Below are 20,849 nucleotides of genomic sequence, written 5' to 3'. Positions count from 1 at the left end.
CGCAGGATACCAACTTCTGCCCAGATAACAGAATGTTTTAAACAGCAGGGCTGGTCAGCTTTCCATTATTTTTTTGCAAAGCAGTATTAATACAATATGTCATTTTGTGAGTGACAGGTAAGAAGAAAAACTGCTGAGTACCTGAACATTTGTTCTCTGTTACATTTTAAGCTACAAATCAACAAAATCACCATATTAAATGAGAAGTGGTCTCACTGGCTCCCCAAAAATCTTTCAGTGACTGTGAATGGCCAGGTCCTGAAGCTGTATAAGAGTAAGAAAAGTTAAAGGCTCACCATCCTCTTCGTTCTGCCAGGCCTCTCCACAGAGAATCTGTCCTGACCATTCTCTCGATGAGCTTCCTCCACAGCATGCCATCAGAGGTCACTCGGTACCATTCCTTGCACACAAGTTCAGCAGCACATAGTGATTTGGCATCCAGGTATGACAGAATGTTCTCAGCAATATGATCCAAACCCCGAGCTTTCAGCAGGGGGAGGAGGCAAAGAAAAAGAACACAGAAGGTGGTGAATGATTTTTTACAAAAGGTCCTTTAAAACAGAACAACATTTGTTCTGCTATGAAGGCATATCATTGTCCCTAGTGTAGTCCAGTTTCTTTTTCAAACAGAGGCTTGGGTAAAATGAGTGTCAATAATTTTTCCATAAGGTTACAGAAATGAACAGTATTTTCCATCTTCCTTTAGATAAGGAAGTTAAAGCTAACAACCAGCAAACCCCCAAGACATTAAAAATAAAAAGGATTCCAGAAAACAATTCACATCTATCTATATGGATTTCAGCACTAGGGGATGTTCTATGGATGGCATCTCAAACTCTATGATTCAGACCCCCCCAAATCTCTATATTAGGTCCATTTCTCATTCTGTTTCTATTACTGCTGTAGTTCCAAAGCTGTTCGGTAAAAGAAATATCCTTTAAATGTACTAGGGGAGAGGCACTAAGTCAGAATGTGCTGGGTTATAGAATTTTGGGCATGCAGAAAGGAGAGAAGAAGGAAATACAGAATGGCATGGAAATATCCCAAGAGAAAGACAGAGATGTATGTTTAAGTTCAAGAATGAGTTTAATTTCAGATTTAAAAAAACTATATTTCAGAGTAGCTGCTGCTATAAAACCTAAATGACAGTTGAGCAAAAATGAAAAAAAATTCCAGACCAAAAGATAACTTGGTTAGCATTTCAGAGAATATTTTGTAGGAGGTGCAGAGGAAAACAATGGAGAATAGATCTTGGGGAGTTTAAACCAGAAGGGCTTCCCAGTTAAAGTTCTCCACCACCCAAATCTGTACTGTGGTCTCAGAAGAAAAGATCCTATAAAAATAGGATGATCTCACTAAAAGAAATTCTTTTGCCTGCTGTTCTACCTTTACAACTGAGATAAAAACATTCAAAGTTATTTCTGTTTACAAAGTACATATCAGAGGTTTTCTATAGACTTAAATAGTTCAGAAGGATTCCCTCATACTCTCACTCCCGTAGGCACAAACTTAACAAGAAAGAGAACATGGCATTTCATTTTGGGCCTTTCCTCTGAATCATATCATTTTAATGATCAAGATTATATGGATATCAGTCACACTTTTCAGCAGACTTGAGAAAGAAAGCATTAAATGGATTTTGTTTCGCTGGCATCACATGTTCGTATGTAAGCATAAGCAGATGGAGACATGCATTACCCAATTCTTATTAAAGGAACATGAACAAAAGCCAATTAAAGATATAATAATTAGTTCTTCATGTAAAATACAGTAATGGTACAATTTATATTAAAACTTTCTACACCATCAGAAATTTCCAAAATGCAGTCCTGTGTTTTTAATGGGTGCCATCAAATTGCTCCTGATCATTTCACCATGTACCTATAATAAGTCTTTGGAAGTAATTTCACCTAACACTCCAAACAAACCCATTACATTAATAGACTACAGGCACTTTTTGAAGTAGTTTGGTTTACTAAACATAGCCAGATGGTATAGGTTTATAAGTTTAAATGGCCATAAAGCATTAGATTGATGATTTAATACCTCATAGAGTGGTCAGTGGATACAAACCAGGGATCAATATTAGGTAAAGGATACACAGGTCTAATCAACTCCTGTTCAATTCTTAGTGGTATAAGCTTGAGATAGTAACATGTCTCAGTGATTGGGGAGAACAAAGTAATGAGGTACACACAGACTGTTTTGTACAAAGAAAACTGTTTGCCTATGGCTAAAACAAAATCCAATGAGTAAAGAGGGGCCAAAAATCTATTCTATTTAACAAAAGATATAGGTAAAATTCAGTTTTTATAGTGGTTATTCCTAAGATATAAATAGGTACTTCTTTTGTTTTAAACAGCAACTTAAATTCTTAGTTTAGAAAAACAAAAATTTTAAAAAGGTATAATTGGCAAATATAAAACAAAGTAGTATTAATAGTTGGGAGGCTATGAGCTGGTATATTTTTATTAGGGGATAGTTTGGCACCATGTATTAAAAGCCTCAAAATGTTCATATTCCTTAATATATAGCGATTCTATGTCTGTATTTTTTCCCCTAGGATTCCCACAAGATTAATGTATAAAAATTCATCATCATATGGTTTATAATATGAAAAAATTTTGAAACTACATAAATGTTCAATAAAGGGGTTAAATAATATGTGCTTCAACCATTGTGAAGAATATTATGCAACAACTGAAAAGTATGTTTTAAGAGAACACACATTTAGAAAAATACACTAAGAGAATGCATTAAGAAAAAATGGTCTCAAAACATTTATGATCCAAGCTTTACAGGCAAATACACATACCTAGAGAAAACAGGCTACCTGCCAAAATATTAATAACTTAGCAAATCAATAGTTCTTTCTGAATGGTGGGGTTCTAGGAAATGTTTTTAAATATTTTCTAAGTTTCCTATAACTTCTATAATTGGAAAACAACAACCAACACTCCCTCCCCTAACAAGGTGAAGATATTTAAGATAAGATTCATTCATGTTGGTATGATTTTTTTCTCTTAAAATAAACTTTGAATACACAGGACTCCTATTTTCCTGAAATAGCATTCCCCCCAAATACTGACACCTTGGCAGTGTTCTTGTCTGCCCTTAAGCATTCAGAAAAACCACAGCATCCTCCAAAAAAGGGATTTTAAATATCATTTTATATTTATTTATTTAACACCACAACAAGGTTTATGAGATATCCTTCTTTCTAAAAACTTCAACTAAAAATGTTTCTTATTCATCTGTAGAACTTATTTATCTGTTTATTTATTTATTTATTTTCTGAGATGGAGTCTTGCCCTGTCGCCCAGCCTGGAATGCAGGGGTGTGATCTCAGCTGACTGCAACCTCCGCCTCCTGGGTTCAAGTGATTCTCCTGCCCCAGCCTCCCAAGTAGCTGGGATAACAGGTGTGTGCCACTACGCCCAGCTAATTTTTGTATTTTTAGTAGAGACAGGGCTTCACCATGTTGGTCAGGCTGGTCTCGAACTCTTGACCTCGTGATCCACCCATTTTGGCCTCCCAAAGTGCTGGAATTACAGGTGTGAGCCACCGTGCCCATCCCATCTGTAGAATTTAAACATTCTGCTGATATATTCTCATAGAAATACAAATCCAAGTACATAAACATATCTTGAAACTAAGACATGTTATTATAAAAGACACATCTTTCACCAGGTAACACCTCAGAAAAGATTTTATTTGGACCTATGTATGGGTAAAAATAGGTTGAATAGAAGGGCATGAGTAAGAAGATAGGTAAAAGGAGTCTTGGCTGGGCGCGGTGGCTCACACCTGTAATCCCAACCCTTTGGGAGGCTGAGGCGGGTGAATTATTTGAGGTCAAGAGTTTGAGACCAGCCTGGCCAATATGGTGAAACCCCACCTCTACTAAAAATACAAAAATTAGCCAGGCATGGTGGTAGGTGCCTGTAGTCCCAGCTACTCGGGAGGCTGAGGCAGGAGAATCGCTTGAATCTGGGAGGCAGAGGTTGCAATGAGCCGAGATCGCGCCACTGCACTCCAGCCTGGGTGACAGAGTGAGACTTTGTCTCAAAAAAAAAAAAAAAAAAGGAGTCTTTATCTCTAGAGTTTGTTTTTTTAAAAAGCTTTATACCAGCTGGGCATGGTGGCTCATGCCTGTAATCCTAGCACTTTGGGAGGCCGAGGCAGGTGGATCATGAGGTCAGGAGATCAAGACCATCCTGGCTAACATGGTGAAACCCCGTCTCTACTAAAAATACAAAAAATTAGCCCGGCGTGGTGGCGGGCACCTGTAGTCCCAGCTACTGGAGAGGCTGAGGCAGGAGAACGGCATTAAGCCAGGAGGCGGAGCTTGCAGTGTTGCAGTGAGCCGAGATCACACCACTGCATTCCAGCCTGGGAGACAGGGCAAGACTCCATCTCAAAAAAAAAAAAAAAAAAAAAGCTTTATACCAAGGTACAGTTAAGGAACTTAATTTGTAAAAGTCAAGCCAATAAAGACTTTTAAAGAGAGATATATAGCTGGAGATCTAGTTCTGTTATCATCATAGCAAATTAATGGTTTACAAACACTTGTAGACATACCTGGCAGAGCAGTTATGAAATCTCTCTGCAACATAGGTTTAAGATACGAGTTTATGTGCCCATGTTGGTAATGACACATTTGGGATATAAGATGTTCCACAAATTCCACTTGATCTGACTCTGACCACTGCTCAAAGTATTTGACACACAGTTCCTTTTCCTTTTCATAGCTTGCTGAGAGTTTCCGTTGCTTGGGCACAATCATACTGGAAGTGCCATTGGCAAGTTTTGTCTGTAGAAGGGGGTTAAAAGAAACATAAAATGATTAGTATTGAAAATGACGGAAATATATATGATTTTCTGGTACGGCATGCTATATTATGTCTACACAATTGAGCCCACTCTGTTATTCTATTAGCAATTACGTGGAAAACCACAGAAATACCATAGAAAGTTGGTAAATCAGCTATAATGCCAGAAGACTAAGCATCCATTTCCAAAAGTTTGCAGAAGACATTCTTAATATTTGAAGATACACAAATAAAAACCGAAAGCTAAAAGCATGTTATTACTAGCAAGCCAAAAATCTAATTTGCTTTTTCTTGTATACAACAGTTGTTGGACATTTATACAATTACTTGCTCACAACTTTTTTTTGAGACAAGGTCTCACTCTGTCACCCAGGCTGGAGTGCAGTGGTGAGATCATAGCTCACTGCAGCCTCCAGCTCCTGGGCTCAAGTGATCCTCCCACCTTAGCCTCCAGAGTAGCTGGGACTATATAGGTACACACTATCATGTCCTGCTAATTTTTAACATTTTTTTTGTAGAGATGGAGTCTTCTTTTGTTGCCCAGGCTGGTCTCAAATTCCTGGCTTCAAGCAATTTTCCTGCCTTGGCTTTCCAAAGTGCTGGGATTACAGGTGTGAGCCATTGTGCCCCGTCATCACAACTTTTTTTTTTTTTTGGAGACAGAGTCTTGCTCTGTTGCCCAGGCTGGAGTGCACTGGCACGATCTTGGCTCACTGCAACTTCCACCTCCCAGGCGGAGAATCAAGCGATTCCCCTGCCTCAGCCTCCCAAGTATTGGGACTACAGGTGCTCACCACCACGCCTGGCTAAGTTTTATATTTTTAGTAGAGACAGAGTTTCATCATGTTGGATAGGCTGGTCTTGAACTCCTGACCTCAAATGATCCACCCACTTCAGCCTCCCAAAGTCCTGGGATTACAGGCGTGAGCCACCGTGCCCGGCCAACAACTTGGTTTTTAATCGTCAAATAAGAAGTCCTTCATGAAAAGAGAAACCAGTGAATATTCTGAGACTCTGTGGTACCTTTTTGGACATAAAGCTAAAATAACACTCATATGCTCAATCTACCTTTTTCCATAACATAAAATACTCCATATTTCCCATGAAGTCTTTTTTATTAATTGATTCATTCAATAAGTATTTACTGAACATCTACAATGTGCCAAACACTGTGTCCTTGGTACTAGGAATATAACAATGAACAAAAATGACAGTCTCTAACATCACTAACATATACTCTTAGTGTGAAAGGCACATTAAAAACAGAAGCAGCCAGGTGCAGTAGCTTACACCTGTAATCCCAGCATTTTGGGAGGTCAAGGTGAGGAGAACACACCTGTAATCCCAGCTACTCAGGAGGCTGAGGCAGGAGAATTGCTTGAACCCGGGAGGCAGAGGTTGCAGTGAGCTGAGATTGCACCACTTCCCTCCAGCCTGGGCAACAGGGCAAGACTCTATCCCCCAAAACAAACAAACAAACAAACAAACAAAACACAAGCAAATACTTAGAAAATATAATGTAGATAGTGCTATGAAGAAAAATAAAGCAGGATAAGGGGACAGGAAAAAAGTATATGTTATTGTGGTAGGCAAAATTCTAAGATGGTCCCCAAGATTCTTTTTTGTTTGTTTTGAGACAGAGTTTCAGTCTTGTTGCCCGCACTGGAGTGCAATGGTGCGATCTCGGCTCACTGCAACCTCTGACTCCCGGGTTCAAGTGATTCTCCTGCTTCAGCCTCCCGAGTAGCTGGGATTACAGGCACACAACCCCATGCCCAGCTAATTCTGTATTTTTAGTAAAGATGGGGTTTCTCCATGTTGGTCAGGCTGTTCTCAAACTCCCAACCTCAGGTGAGCCGCCAGCCTTGGCCTCCCAAAGTGTTGGGATCACAGGCGTGAGCCACTGCACCCGGCTGGTCCCCAAGATTCTTGGCTCCTGGTGTACACATACCTTCTCTGAGTTATTCAAACAGTAATGTAGGTATTGCTGTGATTAAAAGAGGGATCCAAATCAGCTGACCTTAAGATAAGGAGATTACTCAGGTGGATCTGACCTAATCGTATGAGGCTTTAAAAGCACAGAGCTTGCTCCAAAGGGTTGCAGAAGAGGAAGGGGGATAGCTGGCAAGGAATGTGGTCAGTCTCTAGCTGCTGAAAGGAGCCCCCAGCCGACAGCCAGTAAGAAAATGGGGGCTTCAGTCCTACAACGGCAAGGAACTGAATTCTGCCAACAACAAGAATGAGCTGAGTGCCGGGTGTGGTGGCTCACGTCTGTAATCCCAGCACTTTGGGAGGCCGAGGTGGGTGGATCACCTAAGGTCAGGAGTTTGACATCAGCCTGGCCAACGTTGCGAAACCCTATCTCTACTAAAAATACAAAAAATTAGCCAGGTGTGGTGGCGGGTGCCTGTAATCCCAGCTACTTGGGAGGCTGAGGCAGGAGAATCACTTGAACCCAGGAGGTGGAGACTGCAGTGAGCTGAGATCACGCCATTGCACTCCAGCCTGGGCAACAAGAGCGAAACTCCATCTCAAAAAAAAAAAAAAAAAAAAAAAAGAGCTGAGAAGAGGATTTTCCCTCCGAGCTTCCAGATGAGAACTCAGTCCAGCCCAACACCTTGATTGATTTAAGCCTTGAGATACTCTCAGCAGAGAACCCAGCCACTATGTGCCACACTTCTGACCCTCAGAACTATACACAGAATTAATAAATACGTGTTGTTTTAACTTGCTAAGTTTGTGGTGATTAGGCAGCAATTAACAAAAAACTAATAGGATTATTTAAGTCTAAGTGGTTAGAGATCGTTTCCTGAAAAAGGTGACATTTTAACTCAGACATGAAGGAAATGAGGACTAGACAGCGAGGAAGAATGGTCTAGGCAATGGAAATTTTGAGACCCTAGGTCCTGGGTGGCAGTCGGCCTGGCATGTTCAAGGAACAAGAGGGCCTGGTGTGGCTGGAACAGAGTGAGCAAGGAAAAGTTAAGGCTGGAGAAGTAGCCTAGGTCAAATCACCCTGGTCATTCCGGTGGTGGTAACTAATCTCCACAGATTGGCCCCAGCAACTCCAGCCCTCCCTCTACATGAATGCTACTCCTCCCATCAAAAGGCGGAGATTATGTCCTATTCTGTGAATCTGGGCTTTGACTAAGAGAATGGGGAGAAAGGTGCATTCCATTCTGGGACTTCTAAGCCCAGGCAACTTCTGCTTACTCCTTAGAGCATTGAGCTACCATGTAAGAAACTCAGGCTAATCTGAGAGAGAGACAGGTATGGAGGATGAGAAGCCATACAGAGGGGCCACATGGGCAAACACCCAGAAGCATAATAGCGACACAATCTGACACCGTTTAAAAGGACCACTGCTATGTGTCCATGGAAGACAGAACAATCACTTGGACCACAGTGGTAGCTATAGAGGTGGTGAGAAATAATTGGGATTCAGTGTATATTCTGAAGACAGATCCTACTGAATTTGCTGATCGATTGCATATGAGTATGAGAAAAAAGGAGACAAAATCACACCCAAGTTTGAAGCTGGGGGACACTGGGAAAAGATTCAGAAATCAATAGAAACTTTTGCTACTCTGAAGAAAGTAGGATTTTCTTTAAAGGATAATCACAAATGGGTACAAGTGGGTACTTTTCAAAGTAATTTGATGGATCTTTGGCATATTTACTTAAGGCAACCCAAATGTGGCAGGAAGACCCATGTTACCACAGAGTTCATCCCTGCTCAGACATACTCAATGTGGAACATGCTATAAAACTGTACCACATTTAGATAATTCATTTCAAGGCTCAGGCTTGCCTTATTTTCTTTTATTTATTTATTTTTATTTTTAGAAACAGGGTCTTGCTCTGTCAATCAGGCTAGAGTGCAGTGGTGTGATCACAGCTCACTGCGGCCCTGAACTCTTGAGGCTTGCTTATTTTCTAGATGTTAAATCCTATACACAGGCCTCTTTACAAAGTAAAGATACACAGCTGAAAGCATATTTTCAAGAATGGCATTAGGCCATTTTATATACACAGAAGGAGCTGACACCTGTAATCCTGGTGTGTCGAGGTGGATGTTTTCTAGCATAAATGCCACTGTTGCCTATGATACAGACTAAAAATGATTACTAAGAACCTTGTTGGACACAGGCCTTGGGGGACTTTAGGGCTGCTTTTTGTGTAAGTTATTAGTTTGTATCTCAGAAATGAAAACTCATGAAATGTGAAGATTTAGAGAACTAACACACAGGCAAGCTTTTAAGCTTGACTAAATGCCACGTCTAATCTCAGTAACGAAAACCTCCCAAACTCTATCATTTTTTGTATATTTGCCTTTTAAAATGTACCCTTTGTCTTTTAAAAGGTGGAAATGGACTGAGTTGGGTGCTACTGGAGTACTGTTTTCTGGATAAAGACCAGAATGCCAGTAACAGAGAAGAACAATCAGCAACTTAATGAAATTATTCCACTTATACATTAAATAAACAAGATATTGCTATAATCATGAGGAGTCATGCTTTGATCAGTGGCTATTGGACTGTTAGGTAAAACTGCCTAAGGATTTAAAAAGTCTGGGTATCCTACTGCAGAAGCTAAAGATAAGACTTTGTGATACTTTCAATGATCAAGTCATAAGTGGGAATCACATTTGGTTATTAGACATAAAGTATAAACTGAGATTTCATGTATTTATCAACTGTTCTGGGCTATTCTGGCTGGTATACATTTTAGTCACCATCCCTCAAAACAAGTATTTTTTTGATGAGGCAGAAAGACACATACCTGAGATCCATTAACAAATGGGTTATTCTCAACCACTACCCCATACTGTATTGTTTTAAAAGCTTTGGCCCTGGAGTAAAAAGACCTGGTTTCAAATTCTAGCTCCTCAATTTAGCAGCTGTGTGACATGGAATAAATAACTTGATCTTTCTGAGTCTAATTCTCTCATCTATAAAACAGGGAAAATAATATAATAGGTTCTATTTCATTGGGTTTTTGTAAGGAACAAATTAAAAAACCCTCATGAAAAGCATGCTTAGCACACCACCTAGCATACAGTCAAGTGTTCCGCCAATCAACACTCTTAATGAGCTTATAACACTGTTGGAGCTGAGCCTTCCCTCTCTTTTTGAAAGTACATTCTTCTTTTTCACTATATATTTTTTCTATTTTAATTTTCATTAAAGTATAACATAAAAAAATGCTTAATCTTAAGTGTACTCAACTAATTTTCACAAGGTGAACATACCCACATAACCAACACCCAGATCAAGAAACAGATCATCACGAGACTCACTAGCCCCCTTTGTGTCCCTTTCCAGGTCACTAGTCACCCTGAGAGTGACTCCTACACCTATTAAAAAAGAATACATTTTTTGAAAACCATCCACCTATACAATTTGTAGTACCATAAAAACATAAAATTCTCAGAAATAAATTTGATAAAATTTAGCCTGGGAGCGGTGGCTCACGCCTATAATCCAAGCACTTTGGGAGGCAGAGACGGGCGGATCACGAGGTCAGGAGATCAAGACCATCCTGGCTAACAAGGTGAAACCCCGTCTCTACTAAAAGTACAAAAAATTAGCCAGGCGTGGTGGTACACGCCTGTAGCCCTAGCTACTCTGGAGGCTGAGGCAGGAGAATCACTTGAACCCGGGAGGTGGAGATTGCAGTGAGCTGAGATCACGCCACTGCACTCTAGCCTGGGAGACAGAGCTAGACTCCGTCTCAAAAAAAAAAATTGATAAAATTTGTGTAATACTTATAAATTGAAAACTATAAAACATTGCTGAGGGAAATTTAAAAAGACTTACTTAAATAAATGGAGAGATACACTATATTCAGAAATTGGATCTATTAAGATGTTTATTCTTTCCAAATCAACCTATACAGTTAGTGCAATATCAAAGTCTCAGCAGGCAAATTAACTCGCTGATTCTAAAATTTGTAAAGAAAAGCAAAGGACCTAAAGTTAACCAAAATATTCCTGAAAATAAAAAAAAACGGTTGGGTGTGGTGGCTCACACCTGTAATCCCAGCACTTTGGGAGTCTGAGGTGAGTGGATTACTTGAAGTCAGGAGTTTGAGACCAGCCTGGCTGACAGGGTAAAACCCCGTCTCTACTAAAAATACAAAAATTAGCCGGGTCTGGTGGTGCATGCATGTAATCCCAGCTACCCTGAAGGCTGAGGCAAGAGCATTGCTTGAACCTGGGAGGTGGAAGCTGCAGTGAGCCAAGATCATGCCACTGCACTCCAGCCTGGATTACAGAGTAAAACTGTCTCAAACAAAATAAAACAAAACAAAACAAAACCCAACCCCAAAAAACCACAAAACCCTTTGAAAAAGGATGGAAGACTCCGACTAATAAATTTCAAGATATGTAATAGTAATCAAGATAGTGTGGCTTTGGTGTAAGTGTAGATCAATGGAAAGGAATAGTGAGTCCAGAAATACATACAGTCAACTGACTTTCAAGAAAGATGCCAAGATAATTCAATGGGGAGGCCAGGCACGGTGGCTCAGGCCTGTAATCCCAGCACTTTGGGAGGCTGAGGCAGGCAGATCACCTGAGGTCAGGAAATCAAGACCAGCCTGGCCAACATGGTGAAACCCCATCTCTACTAAAAATCAAAAATTAGCTGGACGTCATGGCACACGCCTATAATCCTAGCTACTAGGGCAGCTGAGACACAAGAATCACTTGAACCTGGGAGGTGGAGGTTATAGTGAGCCTAGATTGTGCCACTGCACTCTAGATTGGGTGACAGAGCCTTCTCAAAAAAAAAAAAAAAAATTAAATAGGGAAAGGATTGTCTTTTCAACAATTGGATATCCATAGAGGAAATGAAGTCTGTTCCTAACTTCATACCATATACAAAAATTAACTTAATTCTAGATTTATATATAGGAGCTAAAACTATAAAACTTCTAAAAGAAAACACAGGAGAAAACCTTGACGTTCTTGGAATAGGCAAACATTATAAAAGGAAAAAAAGTCAAATTGGCATGTTCAAAACATGATTTCCAAAAATGATTTGTTATTTTTATTAACATTTGCAATAAATGTAATGGATACAAGTCCTTCACAAAGGACTTGTATCCAGCATCTATAAAGAACTCTTAGAACTCAATAATAATTAAAAAAAAATCCTGTTTTATTAAATAGGCAAAAGATTTGAACATACTTCATAAAAAAAGATCCACAGATGCCAATAAGCATATGAAAAGATGTTCAACATCATTAGTCATGAGAGAAATGCAAATTAAAATATCAAGACATTACGACACACTTACTAGAATGGCTAAAATTTAAAAGACTGACAATACTAAGTGTGGACAAGAATGAGGAACAACTGGGTCTCTCACACATTGTTGGCAGTCACGTTTACTGGTACAACCACTTTGGAAAACAAGCTGACAGTTTTTTGTAAAGTTAAACATATACTTACCAAACAACCCAGCAATTCCACTTTAGGTACTTAACCTCCTTAAAATGGAACACAGTTCAACACAAATACTGGTACATTAATGTTTTTTGCTTCTATATTAATAAAAATCCAAAACGGTAATAATCCAAATGTCCATCAAAAGATTAACTGGTAAACACACTGTGATGTTGCTGTAGAATGGAATAGTACTCAGCAACAAAAAGAATAAACTACAGACACACAAAATGGTAAAGACGAATCTCAAAAACATGCTGAATCAAAGAAGCCAGGTACAAATGAGTCCATTATGATTCTACTCGTATGAAACTCTAGGAACAGTAACTCTAATTGTTAGAAAAACAGATCAGTGGTTGCCTGAGGCTGGATGTAGAGATGGGACTGACTGGGGAAGCGTACAAAGGATGTTTTTGGGACAATGAAAATGTTCTCTAACTTGACTATTACGCAAGTCGCCAAGATTCATTGAACTATGTACTTAAAATGGGTGTATTTTATTGTATATAAATTATATTTCAATAAAGTTATTTTAACAAAACTTCTAAGGGTAGAGTATTCCTACTGATAAATCCACTGTAATACGAATTTTATTTGTAACTAAGGTATTATGTTTGTAGAGAAATCTAAAGATAAAGGTCTTTGTTCTCAAGCCCCTTTCTTCTACCATTCTCCAATACAGATTTTTCTACAATTATCTAAAGTAAATGCAGCAAAATTCCAATTTGAGAACTTCTGAAAATCTACAAGAACACAATGAAAAAGTTCAATTATTAAAAAATCAAAAGGTTGTATATTAGAGTGTATGGGAGATATAATGGTTACTGGTTGCAGTAGAATTGATTTGGCTTTCCCAACAAAAGCCTGATGACTCAACCACTACTGTTCAAGTGTCTTGGAAAGCTGACAAACAGCCTTAGCTTAATGGTAACACTAAGTTTCTGCCACCCCTGCACATCTCCCTCTTCTTTTCTGTTTATAGTGAACAGTTGTCTCCACAAGAAAGAAAGAAGCTGTCAGGTGACAAGCACACAAAATGAAAGGAGTTAAGTATTTCTGGAACTGTCCTTCAGCTTAGTTCTCAAAACTAGCTAGGGGCTAGTTTCCTCTTCAAAAACATATTTCATGTACCACTTTCAAAATTACCATGAATTTCTCTGAAGCTGCAGCCTGGGCCAGGAAGGAAAAATAGACACTTGCAGATACCAACTGGCTTGACCATCAACTATCACTGTAATACTATAAGTATGCTGACTTTACTAACTGTATTATGTATAGGTTGGGAAATACATAGTGGACTGACTGAACTTTATGGTGAAATGACAAGTATTTCTAGTTTGCATCCAAATCTGCTTTAACCAAAAGGAAGGGTGTAGTAAGTAGAGAAAGACATTCCAGACATAGGACACTCTTTAGTACTGGGGTTGCAAGGACTAGATGAAGAAAGTATTTATGACAAGAAAGATACAAATGATAAAAGATATCTAAGGATTCCATTTGGCTTCGAGAAAGGCTTTAAGGAAAGGCTCTGGCATTGAGAACTATGGGGGGAAGGGGAATATAATGATTAAATGCTGAATTAATTTAAGAATAAAATAGGCAAGGGTTTTGCAGGGGATAAGGCTGTAGCCTAGGAGGGGCAGGACAAGAATTTTGACTAAAGCTGGAACTTTAGTGGTATCAATCAACCAACAACAGTTTATTGAGTGACTACTCTATGCTGGGCACTTTACCAGGTAATAGGGAAACTGCTGTGGACAGGCATACAAAGTGTCTTTGCCTTCTCTGAGGAGGAGTGGAGAAAGAACATATATAAATATGTTAATTTCAGAAACCAGTAAGGATTGTGAAGAAAACAAAGAAAGATAAAATAAGGAGTAAAGGCAGGCATGGTGGCAGCTCATGCCTGTAATCACAGCACTTTGGGAGGCTGGGGCGGACAGATCACTTGAGGCTAGGAGTTCGAGACCAGCCTGGTCAACATAGTGAAACTTCGTCTCTATTAAAAATACAGCCAGCATGGTGGCTCACGCCTGTAATCCCAGCACTTTGGGAGGCCAAGGTGGGTGGATCACTTGAGGTCGGGAATTCAAGGCCAGCCTGGCCAGGCATACATAGCGAAATCCTGTCTCTATTAAAAATACAAAAATTAGCTGGGCTTGATGGTGTGTGAACCCTTGCTTGAACCCGGGAGGCAGACGTTACAGTGACCTGAGATTGCCCACTGCACCCCAGTCTGGGCAACAGAGTGAGACTCTGTCACAAAACAAAACAAAACAAAACAAAACAAAACAAAACACCCAAAATATAAAAATTAGCTGGGCATGGTGGTGCGCACATGTGGTCCCAGCTACTTGGGAGTCTGAGGCACGAGAACTGCTTGAATGCCTTGGCAACAGAGTGAGATCATGTTTAAAAAAAAAAAAAAAAGAAAAGAAGTAAAGAGTGCAGGCTACTTTAACTGGAGTGGTCAAGAAATGCCTCTAAAGGAAGTGACACCTGAGCTGAGATTTTAATGACATGTCAGTCTTGTGAAGATCTTGGGGAAGATCCTTCTAGATAGAAGGAAGAGCTAGCGCAATGGTATGTTCAAGTGAAAGATAGAAGGACAATGTGGCTGGGCAGAATGAATAAGAAAATGGTGGGAATTAAGGAAAAATGGTGGGAATTAAGGTGGCTGGGGCTAAGATCATATAAGGCCTTCCAGGCCATCCTACAGAGTTTAGATTTCATCTGAAGTGTAAAGGAGAGCCCCTGGAGGTTTTGAAATAGTCACATATGGCATTGTCTGATTTGTGCCTTACAAATATTTATACTAGCTGCCACACAGAGAATGGAGCAGGGGCTGGAAAGGTGGGGAGGGGATAATAAGAGCAAGTTGCAAAAGCAGAGGAAGAAAGATCAACTAGAGGGCTGATAAAATAATCCAGGCAAAATGTGACTATGGCTAGGATTAGATTAGGCAGATTAGGAAATGTTTAAAAGAAAGGTATTTTAACTCTCATGACAGAGGATGAAGGAGGAGAAACCGAAGGAGGAGAAATCCCCTGTTGAGAATTGTAAGTCTGGGTCATAATATACATTTATTTTAGTATAATACTTTACTACCTCATTAAGGCTGATCCTTTAGATATTTAGTCTGGTACATTAATCTGGATGGGGATTCAACAGTGTTCTTGCTCCTGTGGCCAGGAGAAACAAGGCAAAACTTACAAGGATTTTGAGGGGGAAAGGAAGAGATTTTTTAAAAGTCTATGTTATACTCTCTAGAGGCTGTTGTCAGGCTTTAGTTAAATAAACATCTAACAACGACTTTTTGTGTGTGTGTGTGTGTGTGAGACGGAGTCTCGCTCTGTCGCCCAGGTTGGAGTGCAGTGGCGCGATCTCAGCTCACTGCAAGCTCCGACTCCTGGGTTCACGCCATTCTCCTGCCTCAGCCTCCCGAGTAGCTGGGACTACAGGCACCCGCCACCATGCCCGGCTAAATTTTTTTGTATTTTTAGTAGAGACGGGGTTCCACCATGTTAGCCAGGATGGTCTTGATCTCCTGACCTCGTGATCCACCCACCTCTGCCTCCCAAAGTGCTGGGATTACAGGCGTGAGCCACCACACCCGGCCAAAAACATTGACTTTAAAGATCTTTTTCCGGTTATTTTTTTTTTCTTAAACATTTTATAAAGCCTATTATTTTCCTTTGATTTCTTTGTAATAGCATCTTTCTTTCTTTATCTTTTCTTTTTTTTTTTTTTTTTTTGAGACAGAGTCTTGCCTGTCGCCTAGGCTGGAGTGCAATGGTGCCATCTCAGCTCACTGCAGCCTCCGCCTCCCAGGTTCAAGCGATTCTCATGCCTCAGCCTCCCAAGTAGCTGGGATTATAGGCACACAACACCACACGCAGCTAATTTTTGTGTTTTTAGTAGAGACAGGGTTTTACCATGCTGGCTAGGTTGGTCTCAAACCCTGATCTCGTGATCCACCTGCCTCGTCCTCCCAAAGTGCTGGGATTACAGGCATGAGCCATCGCACCCGACCAAAAGCATCTTAAAAAAAAAAGCCAGTCAGGCATGGTGGCTCATGCCTGTAATCCCAGAACTTTGGGATGCCAGGGCAGAAGGATTGCTTGAAGCCAGGAGTTTGAGACCAGCTTTGGCAGCATAGTGAGACTCCACCTCTACAAAAAAAAAAAAAAAAAAAAATTAGCTGTGTGTGGTGGTGCACACCTGTAGTCTCAGTTACTTGGGAGGCTGAGGTGGGAGGATTACTTGAGCCTGGGAGGTTGAGCCTGCAGTGAGCCGTGGTCATGCCACTGCACTTCAGCCTAAACAACAGAGAGAGATGTTGTCTCAAAAAAAAAAAAAAAAAATCCACATTGCCATTGTCATGCTTGAATTGAGAGGAAACAGGATTGTTTACATTTTGATTAGAATGGAAAGAGATAAGTAAGCACACCTAGTGATGAAGATGGTGATAGCAGGGAGACCTAGATTTCTAAAGAGCTAGAATGGAAAAGAAAAGGAACCCAGAAGGGATAGAGCCCATTGGCATCTGAGCATCCTTTTACAAGGAGATTTCAAGATAAACTGAAAGAATTTAGCCACAAATTGAACATGCAGAAAAAAGGAAATTAATGCTCAAAAGTAAGATAATAACTTTTAACATTCTACTTTTAGTTTTTTTTTTTTTTTTAGATGGAGTCTTGCATTGTTGCCCAGACTGCAGTGCAGTGGCACAATCTTGGCTCACTGCAAGCTCCGCCTCCTGGGTTCACGCCATTCTCCTGCCTCAGCCTCCCCAGTAGCTGGGACTACAGGCGCCCACCACCACACCTGGCTAATTTTTTGTATTTTTAGTAGAGACCGGGTATCACTGTGTTAGCCAGGATGGTCTCGATCTCCCGACCTCGTGATCCACCTGCCTCGGCCTCCCAAAGTGCTGGGATTACAGGCGTGAGCCACCACGCCCAGCCTACTTTTAGTTCTTAAACTTCATAACTCTCAGTGATCAAAGGAGTAGTCCTTTCCTTTTTTTGGAGTAGGGTGGGAAGTGGGAGTGCAAATGAAAAGAAAATGGTACATATAGAATGGGGCACACATTTCAACAGAAGTAAACATCATTATTTCTCAGTGGGATTACTGTATTAATATTTTAACAGCCTCTACTAAATATGATTACATATTAGGTAAACTCATAAACATGTCAGATCTGATTAGTGAACATGGAAGACAGGAAGGGGCAGATTTGTCAGCAGAGGGAAAGTTCACATTATGAATCTGAATGATTTCTAATAACCAACAAGAAAAAGCTTGCAGTCATTCCAATTCCTTTAAATAAAACCCAGTAGGAAATGAACTGACATTGCCCAGTATATACGATTATTTAATGACTAGACACTTGCCAATCTTTTTTTTCTATTTACTAACTAAAGGAAAAGTCATATATAAAATTCATCAAATTCAGAACAAAGCAGTTTTTCATTATTTTCTAATTTCTGACATAGTTAAACAGACAGGATAGTCATTTAACAATTTTAGATTTCAAAACTGAAACTCTAGATTCTTTATTGGCCCCCTCATGCAACTTTATAGCTTCCAGGGTGATAGGTGCTTTTGTTCTAAACCAAGAAATTCACAGCAGTTTAATTTACTGCTGCATTATTATAGCTACTAACTACACACACCTCCAAGGCTGGTAAACCCACTGATGTAGACAGTGCCACCTTAAAAGGATTTTTGGATGGGTCCTAGTGGTGAGGAAAAAAAAGGACATAATGTTTAATTATAAGAAATGATTGAAATAGGCACAGACATACCCCGGATGCCTCTGCACTGCAGCAAGCTCTAAACTTGTTATCGTTAATGGTTTAAATTTCACTGTGCTAATCATTTCAGGACACAAGCCTTTCTTGATAATCTAATGAATTATTCCAACATCCTTCAGCAAAAAAAAAATCTTCCATGACAGCACTAATTACAAGACGTTTTCCCAGTGCTTATGTAAAATATGACAGAGCAGCAGCTTAGGGAATTGCAGAAAACTGCTTCTAATTTCCACTGAGAAACTGACAAACACCTCTCTTTCATCTCTCCCAGCTCTCAAGTAAGATTTAACTTTCTCATTTAGTTAATTACCGAGTGAGGATCATCATTTCCGCGGATCGGAGCGGCACAGAGCCTTTATCGTGTTAACTTGTGAACTTGATCGATGGCTGCTGCTAAAACTTAATAACTTCACCCCCTGGCAAATTGTAAGATAAATATAATAGGAGAAACTCTGACAGTAAAAACCTGCCAGAAATGAGCGCTGTGTTTATGTTTCTTTGCAGACAGCAAAAAATCAACCGACAGCTTATTACTGGTTGCGTGTTACTTATATTTAAAAGACTCCAGGCAGTTAACTTTCTACGTACTGTTAAAACTTTGCTCACAAGATAGGAAAAAAATGGGAAAAAAGCACCAGTGATACCGACTTGGGAAAGTGAGAGAAGAAAAAACAGGGAGAAGGGCAATGCAAGGGAACAAATACATTGTATAAAATCTTTTAAAATGTCATGGTTATCTTATTAAATGTTCAATCAGCATATATAGGCATAAAATCCTTCAAAAAATAATTCTGGATTCCTAAGACATGGTATGAACTCTATCTAGGAGGAAAGCGAGAGAATTTTGCTCATTCAAATTTTTTCAGAGACCCTGAGTCCATGGCTGAAGAATTCAATTAACTGCAGAATTCCTAGATCTCTTTTCAAAAACCCCTGCAGCTAGAAAAGCATTCACTAACTACATGATTTAACCCTTTGTGAAACAATGAGTACACTATAGCTAGGAAATAAGTAAACTTCAGTTGTTTAGAGCACTTCATCTAGCCTTGCCATCCACCTTGCATACCTAGGGTTAGTCAACTGAGATTGAAATAGTCTGCTGAAAGATTTCCTCTCAGTCAATTTTGAATCTGAGCTTGGAATTTTAACATTTAACTATGGCAGAGCTGGCATCTTGGCTTGGTACAGCATGACTGTTAAACTTTTTATAACCAACACTACCAAGGACAATAAACAAGGTGTATAACAACAGAACTTCTCATCAATGCCTGTTCTCCCCACTCTCAAGACTGATAACAGGGCTGAAAACAAATCTGTATAAAAATTGCCAAGTCTATCAGACTGAGCACTCTAATATTGAAATATTACAAAAAAAAAGAACTAAATTTTGGGAGGACAGAGAAAGGCAGGAAAGGTCTTATAGGACTTAGAGTTGAAGCCTAACTTGAGCAACTGTATTTAACAATCACCATGTGCTGCAATAGTGCCAATGAGCTGGTGGCTTCATGCTTCAGTTCAAAGGGCCACCCATTTTGAAAGGTAAAAAAAATTGGAAAACTAGCCAGGCGCAGTGGCTCATGCCTGTAACCCCAGCACTTTGGGAGGCTGAGGCAGGCAGATCACCTGAGGTTGGGAGTTCGAGATCAGCCTGACCAACATGGTGAAATCCCGTATCTACTAAAAATACAAAAATTAGCAGTGCGTGGTGGCTGGCACCGGTAGCCCCAGCTAATGGGAGGCTGAGGCAGGAGAATTGCTTGAACCTGGGAGGCGGAGGTTGCAGTGAGCCAATATCGTGCCACTGCACTCCAGCCTGGGCGACAGAGCGAGACTCTGTCTCAAAAAAAAAAAATTGGAAAACTGAACATCAAAATAGCAAACCAAATTCATCTTCAAAAAGGATCAAATCTGAGTCATTTTGTTTTCACTTTCATTAAATAAAGATCTATGGGGGGGGCTCAAGCAAAGAATGTTTAATTCATTTTCTAAAAATAGCATTTATAGTAGACACATTTTAGTAAATATGAAAAATTCAGATACACAAAAAACATGGAAATTGCCCATAATTTCAACTGTCAACAAAGACATAATGTTCATATTTTGGTGGGTATATATCTTTGTTTTTTTATTTTATTTTATTTTTGAGACGGGGTCTCACTCTGTTGCCCAGGTTGGAGTGCAGTGGCACAATCTCTGCTCACTGCAAGCTCCACTTCCTGGGTTCACGCCATTCTCCTGCCTCAGCCTCCTGAGTAGCTGGGACTACAGGCGCCCGCCACCACGCCTGGCTAATTTTTTTGAATTTTTAGTAGAGACGGGGTTTCACCGTGTTAACCAGGATGGTCTTGATCTCCTGACCTCATGATCTGCCCGCCTCGGCCTCCCAAAGTGCTGGGATTACAGGTGTGAGCCACCGCGCCCGGCCATCCTTCTGTTTGTTTAAAAATGTATTAGTCAAGGGCCAGGCATGGTAGCTCATGCCTGTAATCCCAGCACTTTGGGAGGCTGAGGCAGGCAGATCATTTAAGGTCAAGAGTCTTAGACCAGCCTGGCCAACATGGTGAAACCTCGCCTCTACTTAAAAAAAAAAAAAAAAAAAAAAAAAATTAGTCAGGTGTGGTGGTGCGCACCTGTAATCCCAGCTACTTGGGAGGCTGAGGCAGGAGGATTGCTTGAACACGGGAGGCAGAAGTTGCAGTGAGCTGAGATTGTACCACTGCACTCCAGCCTGGGTGACAGAGTAAGAC

General features: G+C 40.1%; 1 protein-coding gene across 7 annotated transcripts in view; it reads right to left on the bottom strand.

The window, feature by feature from the left end:
• The window catches only part of BTRC (beta-transducin repeat containing E3 ubiquitin protein ligase), a 201,626-nt gene that overhangs the window by 28,014 nt on the left and 152,763 nt on the right, over positions 1-20,849 (bottom strand). For all 7 annotated transcript variants that reach the window (XM_054436164.2, XM_054436159.2, XM_054436163.2 and 4 more), the window contains 2 exons: positions 4,582-4,813; positions 297-483 (listed from right to left, as the gene is read on the bottom strand). In XM_054436164.2, coding sequence (XP_054292139.1) covers positions 297-483; positions 4,582-4,813 — 419 coding nt within the window. The remainder of the gene's footprint in view (positions 1-296; positions 484-4,581; positions 4,814-20,849) is intronic.

This window comes from Pongo pygmaeus, chromosome 8 (genome assembly GCF_028885625.2).
Source record: "Pongo pygmaeus isolate AG05252 chromosome 8, NHGRI_mPonPyg2-v2.0_pri, whole genome shotgun sequence".
NCBI classification, from domain to species: domain Eukaryota; kingdom Metazoa; phylum Chordata; class Mammalia; order Primates; family Hominidae; genus Pongo; species Pongo pygmaeus.
This window is presented reverse-complemented; position numbering and strand designations above follow the sequence as displayed.